Raw genomic sequence first — 14961 nt, 5'->3', positions numbered from 1 at the left:
ATGACCCCGGGGAGCCGCACAGAGGGGACACTGATGACCCCGGGGAGCCGCTCGGAGGGGACACTGATGACCCCAGGGAGCCGCTCGGAGGGGACACTGATGACCCCAGGGAGCCGAGCGGAGGGGACACTGATGACCCCGGGGAGCCGAGCGGAGGGGACACTGATGACCCCGGGGAGCCGCGCGGAGGGGGCACTGATGACCCCGGGGAGCCGCATGGAGGGGACACTGATGACCCTGGGGAGCCGCTCGGAGGGGACACTGATGACCCCGGGGAGCCGAGCGGAGGGGACACTGATGACCCCGGGGAGCCGAGCGGAGGGGACACTGATGACCCCGGGGAGCCGCTCGGAGGGGACACTGATGACCCCGGGGAGCCGCTCGGAGGGGACACTGATGACCCCGGGGAGCCGAGCGGAGGGGACACTGATGACCCCGGGGAGCCGAGCGGAGGGGACACTGATGACCCCGGGGAGCCGAGCGGAGGGGACACTGATGACCCCGGGGAGCCGAGCAGAGGGGACACTGATGACCCCGGGGAGCCGCTCGGAGGGGACACTGATGACCCCGGGGAGCCGCTCGGAGGGGACACTGATGACCCCGGGGAGCCGAGCGGAGGGGACACTGATGACCCCGGGGAGCCGCTCGGAGGGGACACTGATGACCCCGGGGAGCCGCGCGGAGGGGACACTGATGACCCCGGGGAGCCGCGCGGAGGGGACACTGATGACCCCGGGGAGCCGCGCGGAGGGGACACTGATGACCCCGGGGAGCCGCATGGAGGGGACACTGATGACCCCGGGGAGCCGAGCGGAGGGGACACTGATGACCCCGGGGAGCCGCATGGAGGGGACACTGATGACCCCGGGGAGCCGAGCGGAGGGGACACTGATGACCCCGGGGAGCCGAGCGGAGGGGACACTGATGACCCCGGGGAGCCGAGCGGAGGGGACACTGATGACCCCGGGGAGCCGAGCGGAGGGGACACTGATGACCCCGGGGAGCCGCTCGGAGGGGACACTGATGACCCCGGGGAGCCGCTCGGAGGGGACACTGATGACCCCGGGGAGCCGAGCGGAGGGGACACTGATGACCCCGGGGAGCCGCTCGGAGGGGACACTGATGACCCCGGGGAGCCGCGCGGAGGGGACACTGATGACCCCGGGGAGCCGCGCGGAGGGGACACTGATGACCCCGGGGAGCCGCGCGGAGGGGACACTGATGACCCCGGGGAGCCGAGCGGAGGGGACACTGATGACCCCGGGGAGCCGCACGGAGGGGACACTGATGACCCCGGGGAGCCGAGCGGAGGGGACACTGATGACCCCGGGGAGCCGCGCGGAGGGGACACTGATGACCCCCTCCTGAGACTCTGCCAGGGGAAGGCGAAGATCATTCACGCCTGCCGCAGATGCTTTCGGAGGCTTCCCGCGTGCGACACTGCTCTTGGGCAGGCAGGAGAGACGGAGTGAACCGCGCAGGCAAATCCCTGCTCGCAGAACTTAGATTCTGGGGAGGGAGGTGGGCAGGACAATAAACAAGAAAAGAGACCTTATTTCACTTCATCGGGAATGCCACGGCTTGAAAGATGCCCCATTATTTTATGTACCACTAAGAAAGAAAAAAGGCTGCCAATTAAATTACGACACGCTGTCGATGGGAGGACACGTCCTGATCCCGCAGACATGGCGGCAGGAGGGGAAGCGGTGGTGGGGCGGGTGGAACACGGTGCCGTAGGATGTCGGGGTGGGAGAGTGCAGGGAAGGGGGGGCAGCAGCCGGGGGGCACAGAGCCGCGGGTGCTGCTTTGGGCAGGGTGTGGCGGACTTCTCGGGGGACGTGACTTTGGAGCAGCCCCCAGAGAGGCTGAGGGGAGGCCCGGGAGGGCAGCGTGCCGGGCCGAGGGCATGGGAGCCCCCGGTCACCTCTGCGTGCAGCGGGCTTGGGAAGCCGTCCCCACTCGGAGGTTCCCAGAGCTCTGCTAGACACCGCGGTAGCTAATGAGAAATTAGTTTGTCCAGTCCAGAATTCCATGCCTAACCGGCCCTGGCGGCCCCTAGTAAGAGGCTCTAGAGGCCCAGACACACCGGGCATCCCCTCGCAGACTTCCGCCCCGGCCTTCGCCCTCCACCCCAGCACCCCTCCCGGGTGGTGAGGGAGGGAGGCAGGAGGCGCGGACAGTGGCCCCGTGTCCCCCACAGGCGTGCCGCCACCCTCCGTCACCTGGTACAAAGACGCGGCCGTGGTGGAGGTGGAGAAGCTGACCCGCTTCCGGCAGCGCGGCGACGGCGGCCTGCAGATCAGCGGCCTGGTGCCCGACGACACCGGCATGTTCCAGTGCTTCGCCCGCAACGCCGCCGGCGAGGTGCAAACCTCCACCTACCTGGCCGTCACCAGTAAGTTGGGCCTTCCCTGTCCTGCCCCGGAGCCCCGCTTGCCCAGGACGCGGCTTTCCTGCAGGCCGAGGGGCCTTCTGAGAACAGCGCACTCCATCATGCCGACACGGGATCCCTGGTGACTGTCCTTTGGGCAGCAGCTGGGTGGCACCTACTGCTTGCCCTGAGTCCAGAGCTGTGGGGGCACCTCCAGTCCCTACAAGTCCTCCCCAGTGTCCTGGAGCCCAGGATGGCTCCCTGGCTCTTTGAGAAAAGGACCTGTGAAGCCGCAGGTTCCAGCTCTGGCCTCTCACCTGCCCTGGGGGTCCCGGCCAGGGCTGAAGCAACCCGGTCCCAGGCGAGAGGAAGAAGAGAACCTGCATTTTTAACTTATTTCCCCCACTGGCAAGATCCTTTCCCCTCTTGGAGTCTCTGTTAGGGGTTGGAATAGCTGCCCCAGCTGCTTTGTGGAGCAAGTTTAGTAATCAGAGGACACCGAGACGCCACGCTCAAAAGCGCGCAGCTCTCTGCAAGTGCAGGGCGCCCGCGTCTCGCTCCAGCAGCAAAGGGCCACCCCGGGGCCGCCTCCAGCCCTGCCGGCTTCACACCCAGACCCACGGAGGCCCCAGACCAGGCGGCCACGGGGCACAGGGAGCGGGGCTGCCCCAACGGGCTACTGGGAGCTGCCATCTTGCTTCTCACTTCCAAATGCAGGTGTCTCACCCTGCTCCCGCGCCCATCTGGCGAGATCCTTCCTGGAGCGCTGGGGTCAGGGAAGAGCACAGAACAAGGAGGTCTCGCGGACAGCTGAAGGGCACAACCCAAGCAGGCCGAGGGGAGCTCTCCAGGGCTCTTAGAAAGGGCTGAGGTCCCCCTGTTGGTCATAACTGTTTCTCTTTTAAGAAGGCAGAGCCTTCATTTCATGTTCCCTTCAAGGATGAATCCACTTACCTTGTCGTGGAGGATTGAGCTGCCCTCTGGGTCCTCTGTTTCCCTCACATGGTGGCCTGAGAATGAAAGCAGGGTGGGGACTGGAGTCACCTGGGTCCTTCCGTAGGGCAGGCAATGGGGGGAGCCCTCGTGGGCCCTCAGGGCTCCTCCCAATACTAGGACCCCAGAAGGACGCCTGCATCCTCACCCGCAGCGGGCCCCACACCACAGCAGGGGAAAGAGGAGGACCTGGCCCTCTGGCTGTGGGGGCTTCTCCTGGGATTTGGCTAAGAAGTTCCACTGTCTCTGTTTGCAGGCATCGCCCCCAACATCACCAGGGGCCCCCTGGACAGCACGGTGATCGACGGCATGTCAGTGGTGCTGGCATGTGAGACCTCAGGAGCACCCCGGCCGGCTATCACTTGGCAGAAAGGTAGATGAGACAAACCTTCAGAAGGTGTGGCCATGTGACAGTCTAGGACAGTCTTCAGAACTAAGTTCTGGAGCTAGCCAGGTTGAGTTCCCCATGTACCGTTGTGAAGGTTGTAGACTGCACAACCCAAGAGAGCATCTTTCACATCACCATATGCACGACATGCTGGGCTCAAGGGCCAGCTCTACCTCTTCCAAGACCTGTGACCTTGAATGAGTTATTGACTCACTCCAGGTCTCAGGTTCCCCATCCGTAAACTGAGAACAGGAATGTGTGTACCTCGGGGTGCTGCGAAGACTGGGCAATAGCATGCATGCAAGGGTCCTGCACTGTGCTGGGAAGCCATGGGTGTCTGATGACTGATACTGTTCCAGAGGTGGTGGTTGTCAGTGCAGGCAGGAGACTGTCCCTCCTCCCCGGGCGGCTCAGCAAAGCCCAGGCTGACTAGCTGAGTCCGCGTGCTTTCCTCTTCCCTCTGTGCTCCGCACTCGCCCTCACAGCTGTCCCGTGCACATGCACACGCGTGTGCACACGTCAGTCCCACACCTGCAAGCCCCGGCTCAGGTGTGCCTTCGCCACAGGACCACCCTCCCCTCGTCTTCTCCCTACTCCGCATCCCCCACCTTCGCACACGCTCGATCACGTACCGCTCACCTCGCTCGCTGCCTGTCTCCCCAAGGAGCCCGGGGCTTCCGTCTTGCTCACTGCCGTCTCCCCGGGGCCTAGAACAGAGCTTGACGCACAGCAGGTGCTCAGCAAATACGTGTGGAAATAACGTGGGCACACCCAGGCACACCCACCTGACACACGCACTAGTTCCATGTGCCTGCACACATGTGCGAATGGACACGCTCAATCCCCAAGTGCACATGTAGAGATGCCCCCTTACAGAGGGGGATCCTCTTTAAAATAAAGTCACCAAAACCTACACTCTTGGGCTCACTCCTGCAGGTGCTCAGGCATGCGCTCTCTCTCTGTCTCTCTCTCTCTCCCTCTCTGTCTCTGGCCGGGACCCGCCCAGGCCGGGCACGAGGCCTCCCTGGGTCCCGCTGCAGAAGGAGGTCTGTCCTGACCAGGGCTGTTGGCAGAGGACACCCGCGTCCCTGCCCACCCCACCCCCATCACTTCCCGCGGCTCCCTTGAAGGTGACTCTCCGGAAGCATCCTGCTGTAGATGCCCGTTGTCACCTTGTCAGAGCTGTCTCCCCCCCCCCCCCAGGTGCCAGCTGCCTCCAAGGGCCGTGCCAGGCTGCAGTGCTCGGCCGTGTCTGGTGAAGGGCAGACAGCGTGGGGGCTGGAGAAGCATCAGGGGACCTGGGCTCCAGGCCTGTCTGAGACCCTGTGACCTTGTGCCCAAGCCAGAAACCCCTCTGGGCCTCGGTCCCCACCCCAGCCCCACCGCCGCCTGCCCCCTCCCCTTCTGGCATTTCCAGGGGCAGCCAGCCAGGGGAGGGGGAGACACGCCCCGGGGGGGCCTGCAGGCTGAGCCGCACCCCTGTCGCCCTCAGGGGAGCGCATCCTGGCCAGTGGCTCCGTCCAGCTGCCGCGCTTCACGCCCCTGGAGTCGGGCAGCCTGCTCATCAGCCCCACGCACATCTCTGACGCGGGCACCTACACCTGCTTGGCGACCAACTCCCGGGGGGTCGACGAGGCCTCGGCAGACCTGGTCGTTTGGGGTGAGTGTGCAGAGCCGGGGGGCTTTACACGCCCGTGCATGAGTGTGTGCCTCCCGGCAGGAGCCGAGGACACAGGGCGCCTACGGGCACATTCACACCGCCAGCGTCTGCCCCAGTCAGGGCTCGTCTCATCCGAGGGACAGTGACAAACTAATTCAGAGGCTGGGGACCAGGAAGGTGAAGGTTCTGCCAACGCTGCCACGTGAGCAAGAGCTCGCGCCATGCTTGGCTGAGTCGAGAGAACATTGAGGTTACAGGAGAGCTGTCTCCGTATATTTTAGGACAGAAATTGGCAAATTTTTTCAGTAAAGGGCCAGATAGTAAATATTTTAGGCTCTGTGGGCCAGACAGTCTCTGTCAGAACTTCTCAACTAACTTGTGTCGCATCTCTAGAAAGCGGGCACAGACTGTACGTCATCCAGCGGGCGCGGCTGCGTTCCAGGAAGGGTTTATTTACGCAAACAGGCCACCTGCTGGGTTTGGCCTCCCCCCCCCCCCCCAGCCCTGCTATAAGGGAACTTCTCAAGCCCCCTCCCACCTGGGACCCACACCCAGCACACACACACCTGCGGGCCACCCCTCTGGGCTGAGCCCAGGGGCGGGGGTGGCTGGCGGGCCAAGCACTGGGCTGGAAACCGGAAGACCCCGTTTGCACCCTGGCTGGCCCCCGATTGCTGGGAAGGTGGCCCTGACCGTCCTCAGACTTCTGGGTTTGTGACAGCAACATTACATGAGCCCCAACTGTGGATGTGCCTTCCAAGAACTAGAGTACCGGGGAGCACATTGTTCTTTCTAACTGTTCTGGGCCCTTCACTGCTCTGCCCTCCTCCACCCGGAGTCCAGCCCTGAAGCCCGGATCGTCCTTCCCACACGCCTGCAGCACGCGTGTCGCCCTGGAACCCACCCCTGCTCACCACCGTCTCCACGGTGTCTTTTCCAGCCCGGACCCGGATCACCAGGCCTCCCCAGGACCAGAGTGTCATCAAGGGCACGCAGGCCTCCATGGTGTGCGGGGTGACCCACGACCCCCGAGTGACCGTCAGGTACACACTCTGGCTCTGCCGTTGCTCTGACTCTAAGCAAGTGGGGGGGGGGAGCTCATCGCTGGGAAGTGTCAGTACCAGGGAGGTGAGTGTCACCCGTGGGGCCAGGCCTCACCTGGGGGGACCATTTGCAGGGCTGAGTGCAGGGCTGGGAGGCAGGGGGTGCAGAATTGACACCTGGGAGCCGGCTACCTGGAACAGAGTTGGGGCAGAGTGCAAGTGGGGGAGGGGGTAAAGGAAGGGAAGAAGAATGGGGAAGGGAGGGGACGGAGAGAGGCAGGTAGGTTGGTGAGAGGTGAGGAGTGGCTCTCTCTGGCATCTCCCACGCCAAGTCTTAGGCCCTCCGGCCACCTAGTGGGCCGTAGAGGGTTCTGGGTAAGCAGACATGGCATCAGCCAGAGGGGGAGGGACCTGGGGGTGACCCTCCAAGACAGCCACGTGAGGGAAAAGTGTCCAAACTGAGGTCACCCCATCCCACCCCCATCCACCACGGGGAAGCCGGGACTTGGCCTCCAGGGAACTCAGTCCCGCTGGGGGAGCCACCGAAAAGGCTGGGAGGAACAGCCAAGAAAGACATAGAAGCCCAGGCCCCTCCCAAGCTTCAGAGGGAGACTCCCGGCCCACCCTCCCATGTCCCACCCCCCACCTCCAGGCTTTGGGCACTAAAACCCCAGGAGGAAATCTTCCCTGCAGTCCCTTCCTCGAGCTCCAGAATGCTCAGGGAAAATGCAACTGCGTGCTTAGAAATAAGCCTTCTCTACGTGTCGCTTCTCCACGTTACCAGCAACTGGCCTCGCAGCTGGAGGCGCCGGCGCCCCTGGCTCGGGGAGGCAGCTGCGTCCTGGGGCGCCATCTGGTGGCCATTGGGCAGATGACAGCCATGCAGCCACATCGAATGAGACCCCCGGAGCCCGGCCTGGCCCAGGGGCTCTAGACTTGGCCACCCCGATACTCAGAGAACACATGGCCCGCCCCAGTGTGACAGACACCTCATGAAGCATTGAATGTTGACCCTTTAGACATTCATCTTGTGCTAGCACACGCGAAAACTATGAGCCTTGAAATCGCGTAGGTGTAGTTAGAATATTGTCAGATAATCCAGAATTTGCTTATTTCTGGGTTTAATAGATTTTTCTAAAAATAAATTAATACACCAACTGTAAAAGGGTCCACATAGAATACCGCTGTGCGTCTCAGACCCGTACATTATGTAGCAGCTATACTTTCATTAATTGAAAAACTCTATAACAAAAAGCTATATTAATTCAGTAACACTTTAAATCGGTATTTTGTTTGTAAAAATGCCATCTACTTATATCTGGGAAATACTTGTATGTTTTATTCATTCTCTAGACAATTATTGATGTGCAAAGGGATTCAGGGGTCTGTTGCAATGCACCTGCAAACCTACTCTCTAGGAACCCCCAAAGACCTGCAGGTGGGGAATCCCTGTTCCAGTTCCCTGGAGGGGGTCCTCACCTAAGTGCAATTAACCATCTAGGACAATTGTTTCAAAAGGGGGTGGGCCGGGCGTGGTGGCTCACGCCTGTAATGCTAGCACTCTGGGAGGCCGAAGCAGGAGGATCGCTTCAGGTCAGGAGTTCGAGACCAGCCTGAGCAAGAGTGAGATGCCCACCCCCCCCCCCGCCACCCCACTCCACCCCCCCGGCCCCACTGCACTGTCTCTCATAAAAATAGAAAAAAAAATTTAGCCAGGCAACTAAAAATGGAGAAAATTAGCTGGGCGTGGTGGCTCATGCCTATAGTCCCAGCTACTTGGGAGGCTGAGGCAGGAGGATCACTTAAGCCCAGGAGTTTGAGGTTGCTGTGAGCTAGGCTGATGCCATGGCACTCTAACCAGGCAGCAGAGCGAGACTCTGTCTCAAAAAAAAAAAAAAAAAAAGACAGGGGGAGGGCAGAATTGGTCCCTCATCTCCCAAATTGGCAAAATCTATGCTCAAGGCCACCCGTACATCTCCCACCCCAGTCTGTCTCCCTTGGACTGTGGGGCAGGGGCTTCCCTGCTACCCTCCACCTTCTTGAGGTCAATCTTGGGGGCGGGGTGGGACCCAGACCTCAGCATTTTTTAAAAACTCCACAGGTGATTCTAACGTATCACCAGGATTGAAAGCCCCTGTTCTAGCTGCAGAACACAGCAGGGTTCCCTGAGCAGACAGACCAGGAAGGATCCAAACAACCAAATCAAACTACAGCTGTGGCCACTTAATCCTGACTTCCGTGTTCTCGGAGTAGAGCCAGCGTCCCAGGGTAAGGGCCTGGGCAGGTGCAGGCTGCCGGCACGAAAACCTCCAATACAGTTCTAGAAGAACACGATTTTATGTGGTATCTGAGCCCAGATTTAGACCAAGTCTGAACAATCCACTTTTAGCCATTATTAATATTAATAAAAATTTTTATTTTTTCTTATTATACAACTAATCCATTCCATTTTAGGAGGAACACATAGAAAATGCAAATAAGCAAAAAAAAAATGAGAGCAAGAAGAAAAGTAGAATTATCTATTCCCTTCAATTAGAGACAGTCAGTAATCATATCTGGGTGCCATTTTAAACTAGAAACCATGCTGTTTCTTCATCTGTATTTCCCTTAAGAACCTCTTGTGACAATCTTCTCCCATGTCAATAAATATTTTTGTATAACTAAATCACATGATTATTCAGTAGTGCGTTATATGGACATAACATGATTTATGTTACCAATCCCATGTTGCTGGGTGTTTGGATTATTTCTAAATTTTTGGTAATATTAAGAAACATCATTATGAGTGTCCTCATAACTAAATATTTTTGCACATCTTTTGTATCCTGAGGACTGTCTATTATTACTTAAAGCCAAGAGGACCCCTAAAAATCACTCATCAATATCGTTTAACAGCCAGCTATATAATTGCAGATTATTTTGGAAAATTTCTGCCCTATCTGAGTTGAATGGACTCATGACTGCTCAATTCTGTGTTTGTAATGCAAAAGCAGCCACAAAATACGGAAACAAATGGGCATGTCTGTGTGCCAATAAAACTTTATTTACACAAACAGGCAGCAGCAGGCCATAGTTGGGTGACCCCACCGTAGAATAGCCCACATTCTGGATTTGATTGGCTACTTTCTCATGGTGTTGTTAACTTGTTCTTCTATCCCCTATATTTCTAATCAGATTGAAGTATCTGCTAATTAGACTCAAGTACAGGTGTTTTGGCGCAAGTACTTCACAGGCAATGATATATACTCCCTAAGCGGGCGATGTCTGCTCGCCACAGGTTGCTGCTTACGTGGGAATTAGTCTCTGCAACCAGATTTGCTTTGAAGTAAAATTCTGCCCACCCCATGAATGCCAGCAAGGCTGATTCTTTCCTAGATAAACAGATGACTTGAAGGTGATTACTGTTGCTGATTTGTCAATAGGTATTAAAAGCCTTAAAAATTAACGCAGCAACTTCACTGCTGAGAATCTGTCCGCGAGGAAGTGTTGGGAATGCATGCAAACATTATGCCGTAAGGATGCTCATCACAGCATTAACTGTAATATCAGAAAACAAGGAGCTGAATCAGACATCCAACACTATGGGATCAGTTAAATTACAGAGCAACCCAAGCGAAGCAGCTTGCATCCGATAAAAAACCCTAGTATGAAAATGTCACATTAAAAAGAGTTTAGGATATTTTATTGAGGGGGGGAAAAGCAGCTTTAAAAACAGGGTGGATGGATTGCTAGGTATCACTCGTGAAAATATACTGTATCATTAAAAATATATAACGATGGCTAACGTTTATGAACCTCTTACCATGGTTCGAGCACCAAGGGAAATGGCCCATAAGATCCTTACAGCGAGGCTGTGAGGCGGGGGGTGTTGCAGGTAAGGAAACTGAGGCACGTGGAGTTGAGTAGACTCACCCAGGATCCCAAAGCGGATGAGGGCAGAGCCAGCATTTGACCAGAGTAGCACAGCAGCACCCTGCACCTCGGGCAGGGGAGAAGGGTCTGGAAGTTGTGCTCTCAAATGTTAATCCTGGTTCCCCATTATTGGAAAACTTTTGAGTTTTCTTTTCCTTTTCCTTTCCTCCCCCTCCCCCATCTGTACTTTCTACTATTCTGTTTGTTCTTCTTTCAAACCTTAGGTTAAAAACATCACAGAGGCCGGGTGTGGTGGCTCACGCCTATAATCCTAGTACTCTGGGAGGCCGAGGCGGGCGGATCATTTGAGCTCAGGAGTTCGAGACCAGCCTGAGCAAGAGTGAGACCCCCGTCTCTACTAAAAAAAAAAAAATAGAAAGAAATTATCTGGACACCTAAAAATATATAGAAAAAATTAGCCAGGCATGGTGGCACATGCCTGTAGTCCCAGCTACTGGGGAGGCTGAGGCAGTAGGATTGCTTGAGCCCAGGAGTCTGAGGTTGCTGTGAGCTAGGCTGACGCCATGGCACTCTAGCCCAGGCACCAGAGTGAGACTCTGTCTCAAAAAAAAAAACAAACAAACAAACAAACATCACAGACTCACTCTCCCTAGCAAGCTTACATTCTCTAAACCCAGACAGTTCCAGGAGCCAGCGCTCGGGCCCACGGCCCTGTCCCCGGTTCACTGGGGTTATTTGCAATCATCTCGGTCACCCCTGTGCTGAGAACCAGGGGGACAGGGTGGCATCCTACCCACGAGAGCTGGCATTCCCAGCACGTTGACGACAACCATCACGGTTGTATTTCCTCAAGAACAATGCCAGAGCAGATATTTCTTATTGTCAGGCGCTGGAGTGTGTGTAATTTCTCAAGTCCCCTTCGTACTGACTGACCGAAGCTAAAGTGATTTTTTGGACACTGAAGTCAATTTGTCACAGTGATGCATCGATCTAATGATTTCTCTCATAAAACTAATTCCGAAATGTAGTCTGTGCGGAAACTTTAATTCTTTTTCCAGCTGTAATCTTTTAACCTCGTTGGAAGAATACCTTTTGCTGGCTCTTTCGTGCTGGCTGCTTCGAGGGGGCCTCTGGCCAAAAGCAACACGCTTTGACCAACCTGAACGGCAGGTGTAAATGGCCATTAATGACTTAATGTGTGACTATCCTGGAGCAACACCCCCCCCTCCTCCGCAGGAATGATGGGCTTCCAGGCTGCTCCGACTTGCTCAGTCCTCCCCAGTCTGTGTTTCCTGCCCAGCCAAGGCCAGCCCCAGACAGCCACTGCGGCCTGGGTCCTCCCCCTGCCCGCCTTCGCGCTGTCTCCTCAGGACCAGCCCCGGGAGCTGTCCCTGTGTCTCCTTCCTTACTGTGCTTCTTACTCTCAGGTACGTCTGGGAGAAGGACGGGGCCGCGCTGGGCATGGAGAACAATCCCCGGATCCGCCTGGACAAGAATGGCTCCCTGCACGTCTCGCAGACCTGGTCGGGGGACATTGGCACGTACACCTGCCGGGTGATCTCGGCTGGAGGCAACGACTCTCGCAGCGCCCACCTGCGAGTCAGGTAAGGGCGGCCCTCCCCAGCCCTGCGCAAAGGAGGCGCCGGCAACAGCGGCCACGGGAAGGCTCAGAGCCAACCACTTCCCTTTAGTCGGGCCACCAGCCTCGTGTGACCTGGACCTGTTCACCTTCTCTGAGCGTCCTTCCAGACCTTTCTCTCAGCTCATTAAGCCCCCTCTCGAGAGCCGGGGGCTGGCAACGGGGTCTGAGGAGGCTTTAGATGGGTGGGCTCCAATTGCAGGGAGAAGAATCTCCAGGTAGTGGCCCGAAGGCCGAGTTTTATATCTCAGCACAAGGTGTGTCTCGGACGTGCACAGCCCACCTAGTCTGAGTCCTCGATGCCCCTGTCACCTGCCTGGGGACCACACGGGGCAGCCCTGCCACCGTCTCTCTCCTCCAGGCAACTGCCCCACGCCCCTGAGCACCCGGTGGCCACGCTCAGCGCGGTGGAGCGGCGAGCCATCAACCTGACGTGGGCCAAGCCCTTCGACGGCAACAGCCCCCTGATCCGCTACGTCCTGGAGATGTCGGAGAACAGTAAGGTCCCCGCCACCCCCCGCACCCCCACCGCGGCCCGGACTGAGGGGTCAGCCCAGGGCCACGTCCTAGCTCCCACTTCCTGGGCCTGGGCCTTTGGCAAACCCTTCCTCCGACAGCCACGGCTGCCGCCCCCGTCAGAGGAACGCTGGCATCTGCCTGTCAGGGCCGTGGGACAGCCGAACGAGATGACGCAGGAGAGCGTGAGCTGCTGCTCAGGGCCTGGCACGGCAGAAGCCTCGAAGAAAGGGGCTGATTTTTGTGTTTTCTTTTGGTTTGTTTGGGGTTTTTTTTTTTTGTTTTTTTTTTCATTCTCCAAACTTAGCAGGCATAATTTGAATAGCGTTTTTTTTTTCTTTTTGAGACAGAGTCTCGCTCTGTTGCCCTGACTAGAGTGCAATGGCATCATCATAGCTCACTGCAACCTCACACTCCTGCCTCGGCCTCCCGAGAAGCTGGGAATACAGGGTGTGCCACGATGCCCAGCTAATTTTTCTATTTTTAGTAGAGACGGGACTCTCACTCTTGCTCGGGCTGGTCTCAAACTCCTGAGCTCCAGCAATCCGCCCACCTCGGCCTCCCAGAGTGCTAGGATTACAGGCGTGAGCCACCACGCCCTGACTAGTGTTTTAAACACAGTTCGCATGGAGCTCATCAATTTGAGGGGGGAAAGACAACTGTGTCTCACTTCCCGAGAGCTCTTGCATCCTCCCAGCACCCTCCCCCTGCCGCCCCTCTGGGACTACGTAGCTGATGGGACCTAGAAGATGACAGTGTGGGCCTGTGCTGGACCAAGCCGGGGAGGTCCTCTCTTGCCAGCCCAAGCAAGGCTGGACCCCTGCTGGGAACGGGGCGTCAGAAGCATGCACTGTCCCCCCTACAAACATAAGATGCCCACTTCTGTCCCCACCCTCTGTCCCTGCAGATGCCCCCTGGACTGTGCTCCTGGCCAGTGTGGACCCCGAAGCTACCTCGGTGACTGTCAAGGGGTTGGTTCCCGCGCGCTCCTATCAGTTCCGTCTTTGTGCCGTCAACGATGTCGGGAAGGGACAGTTCAGCAAGGACACGGAGAGGTGAGGGGGCGTCACTCTTCCAGGGGCATCTCCGTGGCTCCAGCCAAAACCAAAGCGGCGGGCCCCAGCTAGGTTTCAGCCGGGGAAGGGGAGTGACAATCCCACCTCTCAGGGCTGTTGCGAAGGGGAAGTGAGACGATGCGTGCAGAGCACCGCGGCACCCAGTACACACTAACCCCGTGAGCCGTGCGGGTTCAAAGCCTTCCCTCGTTCCGCTCTGCAGCCCCGTGGGCTGCCATGGTTGTTAAGTGGCTGCAGAGTTTCGGAGGGACGCTGGATCCACACGCACCTCCATACCCAGTGCCTCGCACAATGCCGGACTCTGTTAGGGTTCCAGCAAAGCTTTTTTAAAAATGATGGAAATTGAATAAAAACAGCAGGTGGCCCATCTCTGAACATCATGCAGAATACCCATTTGTGTAGAAGGCAAATTCCATCCATCTCAGCCCGGTAGAACAGGCAGCCGCCTCTACTGGGAAAAAAAGATACATGAGAGATCAGAATGGCTGTGACACACGGCGCAGGTGCCGAAGCTGTGCACTTGGCCCTTTGAGAACACCCTTGGGTGCGTACAGAGAGGCCCCTGGCTTAAGTCCATCACTGTGGTTTTGCCACAGTGCCAATAATGGCAGGTCTCTGGCTTTCACTAGGGTGACACCACTGGGGTCCAGGCACTCTCACCAGAGGGAACAGTGACAGGTGGCAGCCCCGCGTGGCAAGCAGGCACAGGGAATTAAGTTGCTGACTGTGGGTTGAGCACCCGCTGTGTGCCAGGCCATGTCTAGAGCCCCAGAGGTGGTGCCAGGAAAGCACAGTCACAGCCCAGACCTTCTGGAGGCGAAAACTCCCAACAATAGAACTTGCCGTGTAGGGGAGGCCGCCCTGTGGCTTGTCCTGCCCCTCGCTGCCCTGGGCAACACTGATCCCTCTTCCTGGTGGATCTTCATCCTAACAGCCCTCAGTCATCAAGAAAAAGGCTGAACCACCCTCACTTCCACCTTTAAGAAAACATTGGAGTGCGTGGCATGTTTTGGAAAACTATCCATCAGAAAGCAAAAACGTAAAAATAAACAAAAAGGGAAAGACATCCATCAAAAATAATTAACTTTTGTTTTTAATGGATACATGTCAGTGATGTGAAAAATACACTAGGGCGGAACACTGCGTTCCCTAGCGATGCCAGAGGAAGAAATGTCACAGCGCTGGGCTTCCGGAGGCGGGTGGGTGTTCTTGGCTACCTCGCCCCATGCCATGCCCAGCCCACCCCAGCCGGGGCTCAGCAGGTCAGCAGAGGAGGCTTCATTAAGGTGCACCGCCAGCAGGCAACTGGGGTGTGACCGTTTAACACTCCAGCTTCTAAAATACTTGCACACTCATGACCTCATCAGCCCAACAAGCAGATTTTTGATAAATGGGAAACTGA

General features: G+C 57.3%; 1 protein-coding gene across 1 annotated transcript in view; it reads left to right on the top strand.

Annotated features, from left to right (window-relative positions):
- The window catches only part of SDK2 (sidekick cell adhesion molecule 2), a 236487-nt gene that overhangs the window by 160991 nt on the left and 60535 nt on the right, over positions 1-14961 (top strand). Inside the window, exons 9-15 of the mRNA XM_069483167.1 lie at positions 2201-2395; positions 3621-3737; positions 5245-5412; positions 6353-6455; positions 11756-11932; positions 12329-12465; positions 13391-13538. Of these exons, the coding sequence (XP_069339268.1) occupies positions 2201-2395; positions 3621-3737; positions 5245-5412; positions 6353-6455; positions 11756-11932; positions 12329-12465; positions 13391-13538 (1045 nt within the window). The remainder of the gene's footprint in view (positions 1-2200; positions 2396-3620; positions 3738-5244; positions 5413-6352; positions 6456-11755; positions 11933-12328; positions 12466-13390; positions 13539-14961) is intronic.

Source organism: Eulemur rufifrons, chromosome 9 (genome assembly GCF_041146395.1).
Source record: "Eulemur rufifrons isolate Redbay chromosome 9, OSU_ERuf_1, whole genome shotgun sequence".
Lineage (NCBI taxonomy): Eukaryota > Metazoa > Chordata > Mammalia > Primates > Lemuridae > Eulemur > Eulemur rufifrons.
This window is presented reverse-complemented; position numbering and strand designations above follow the sequence as displayed.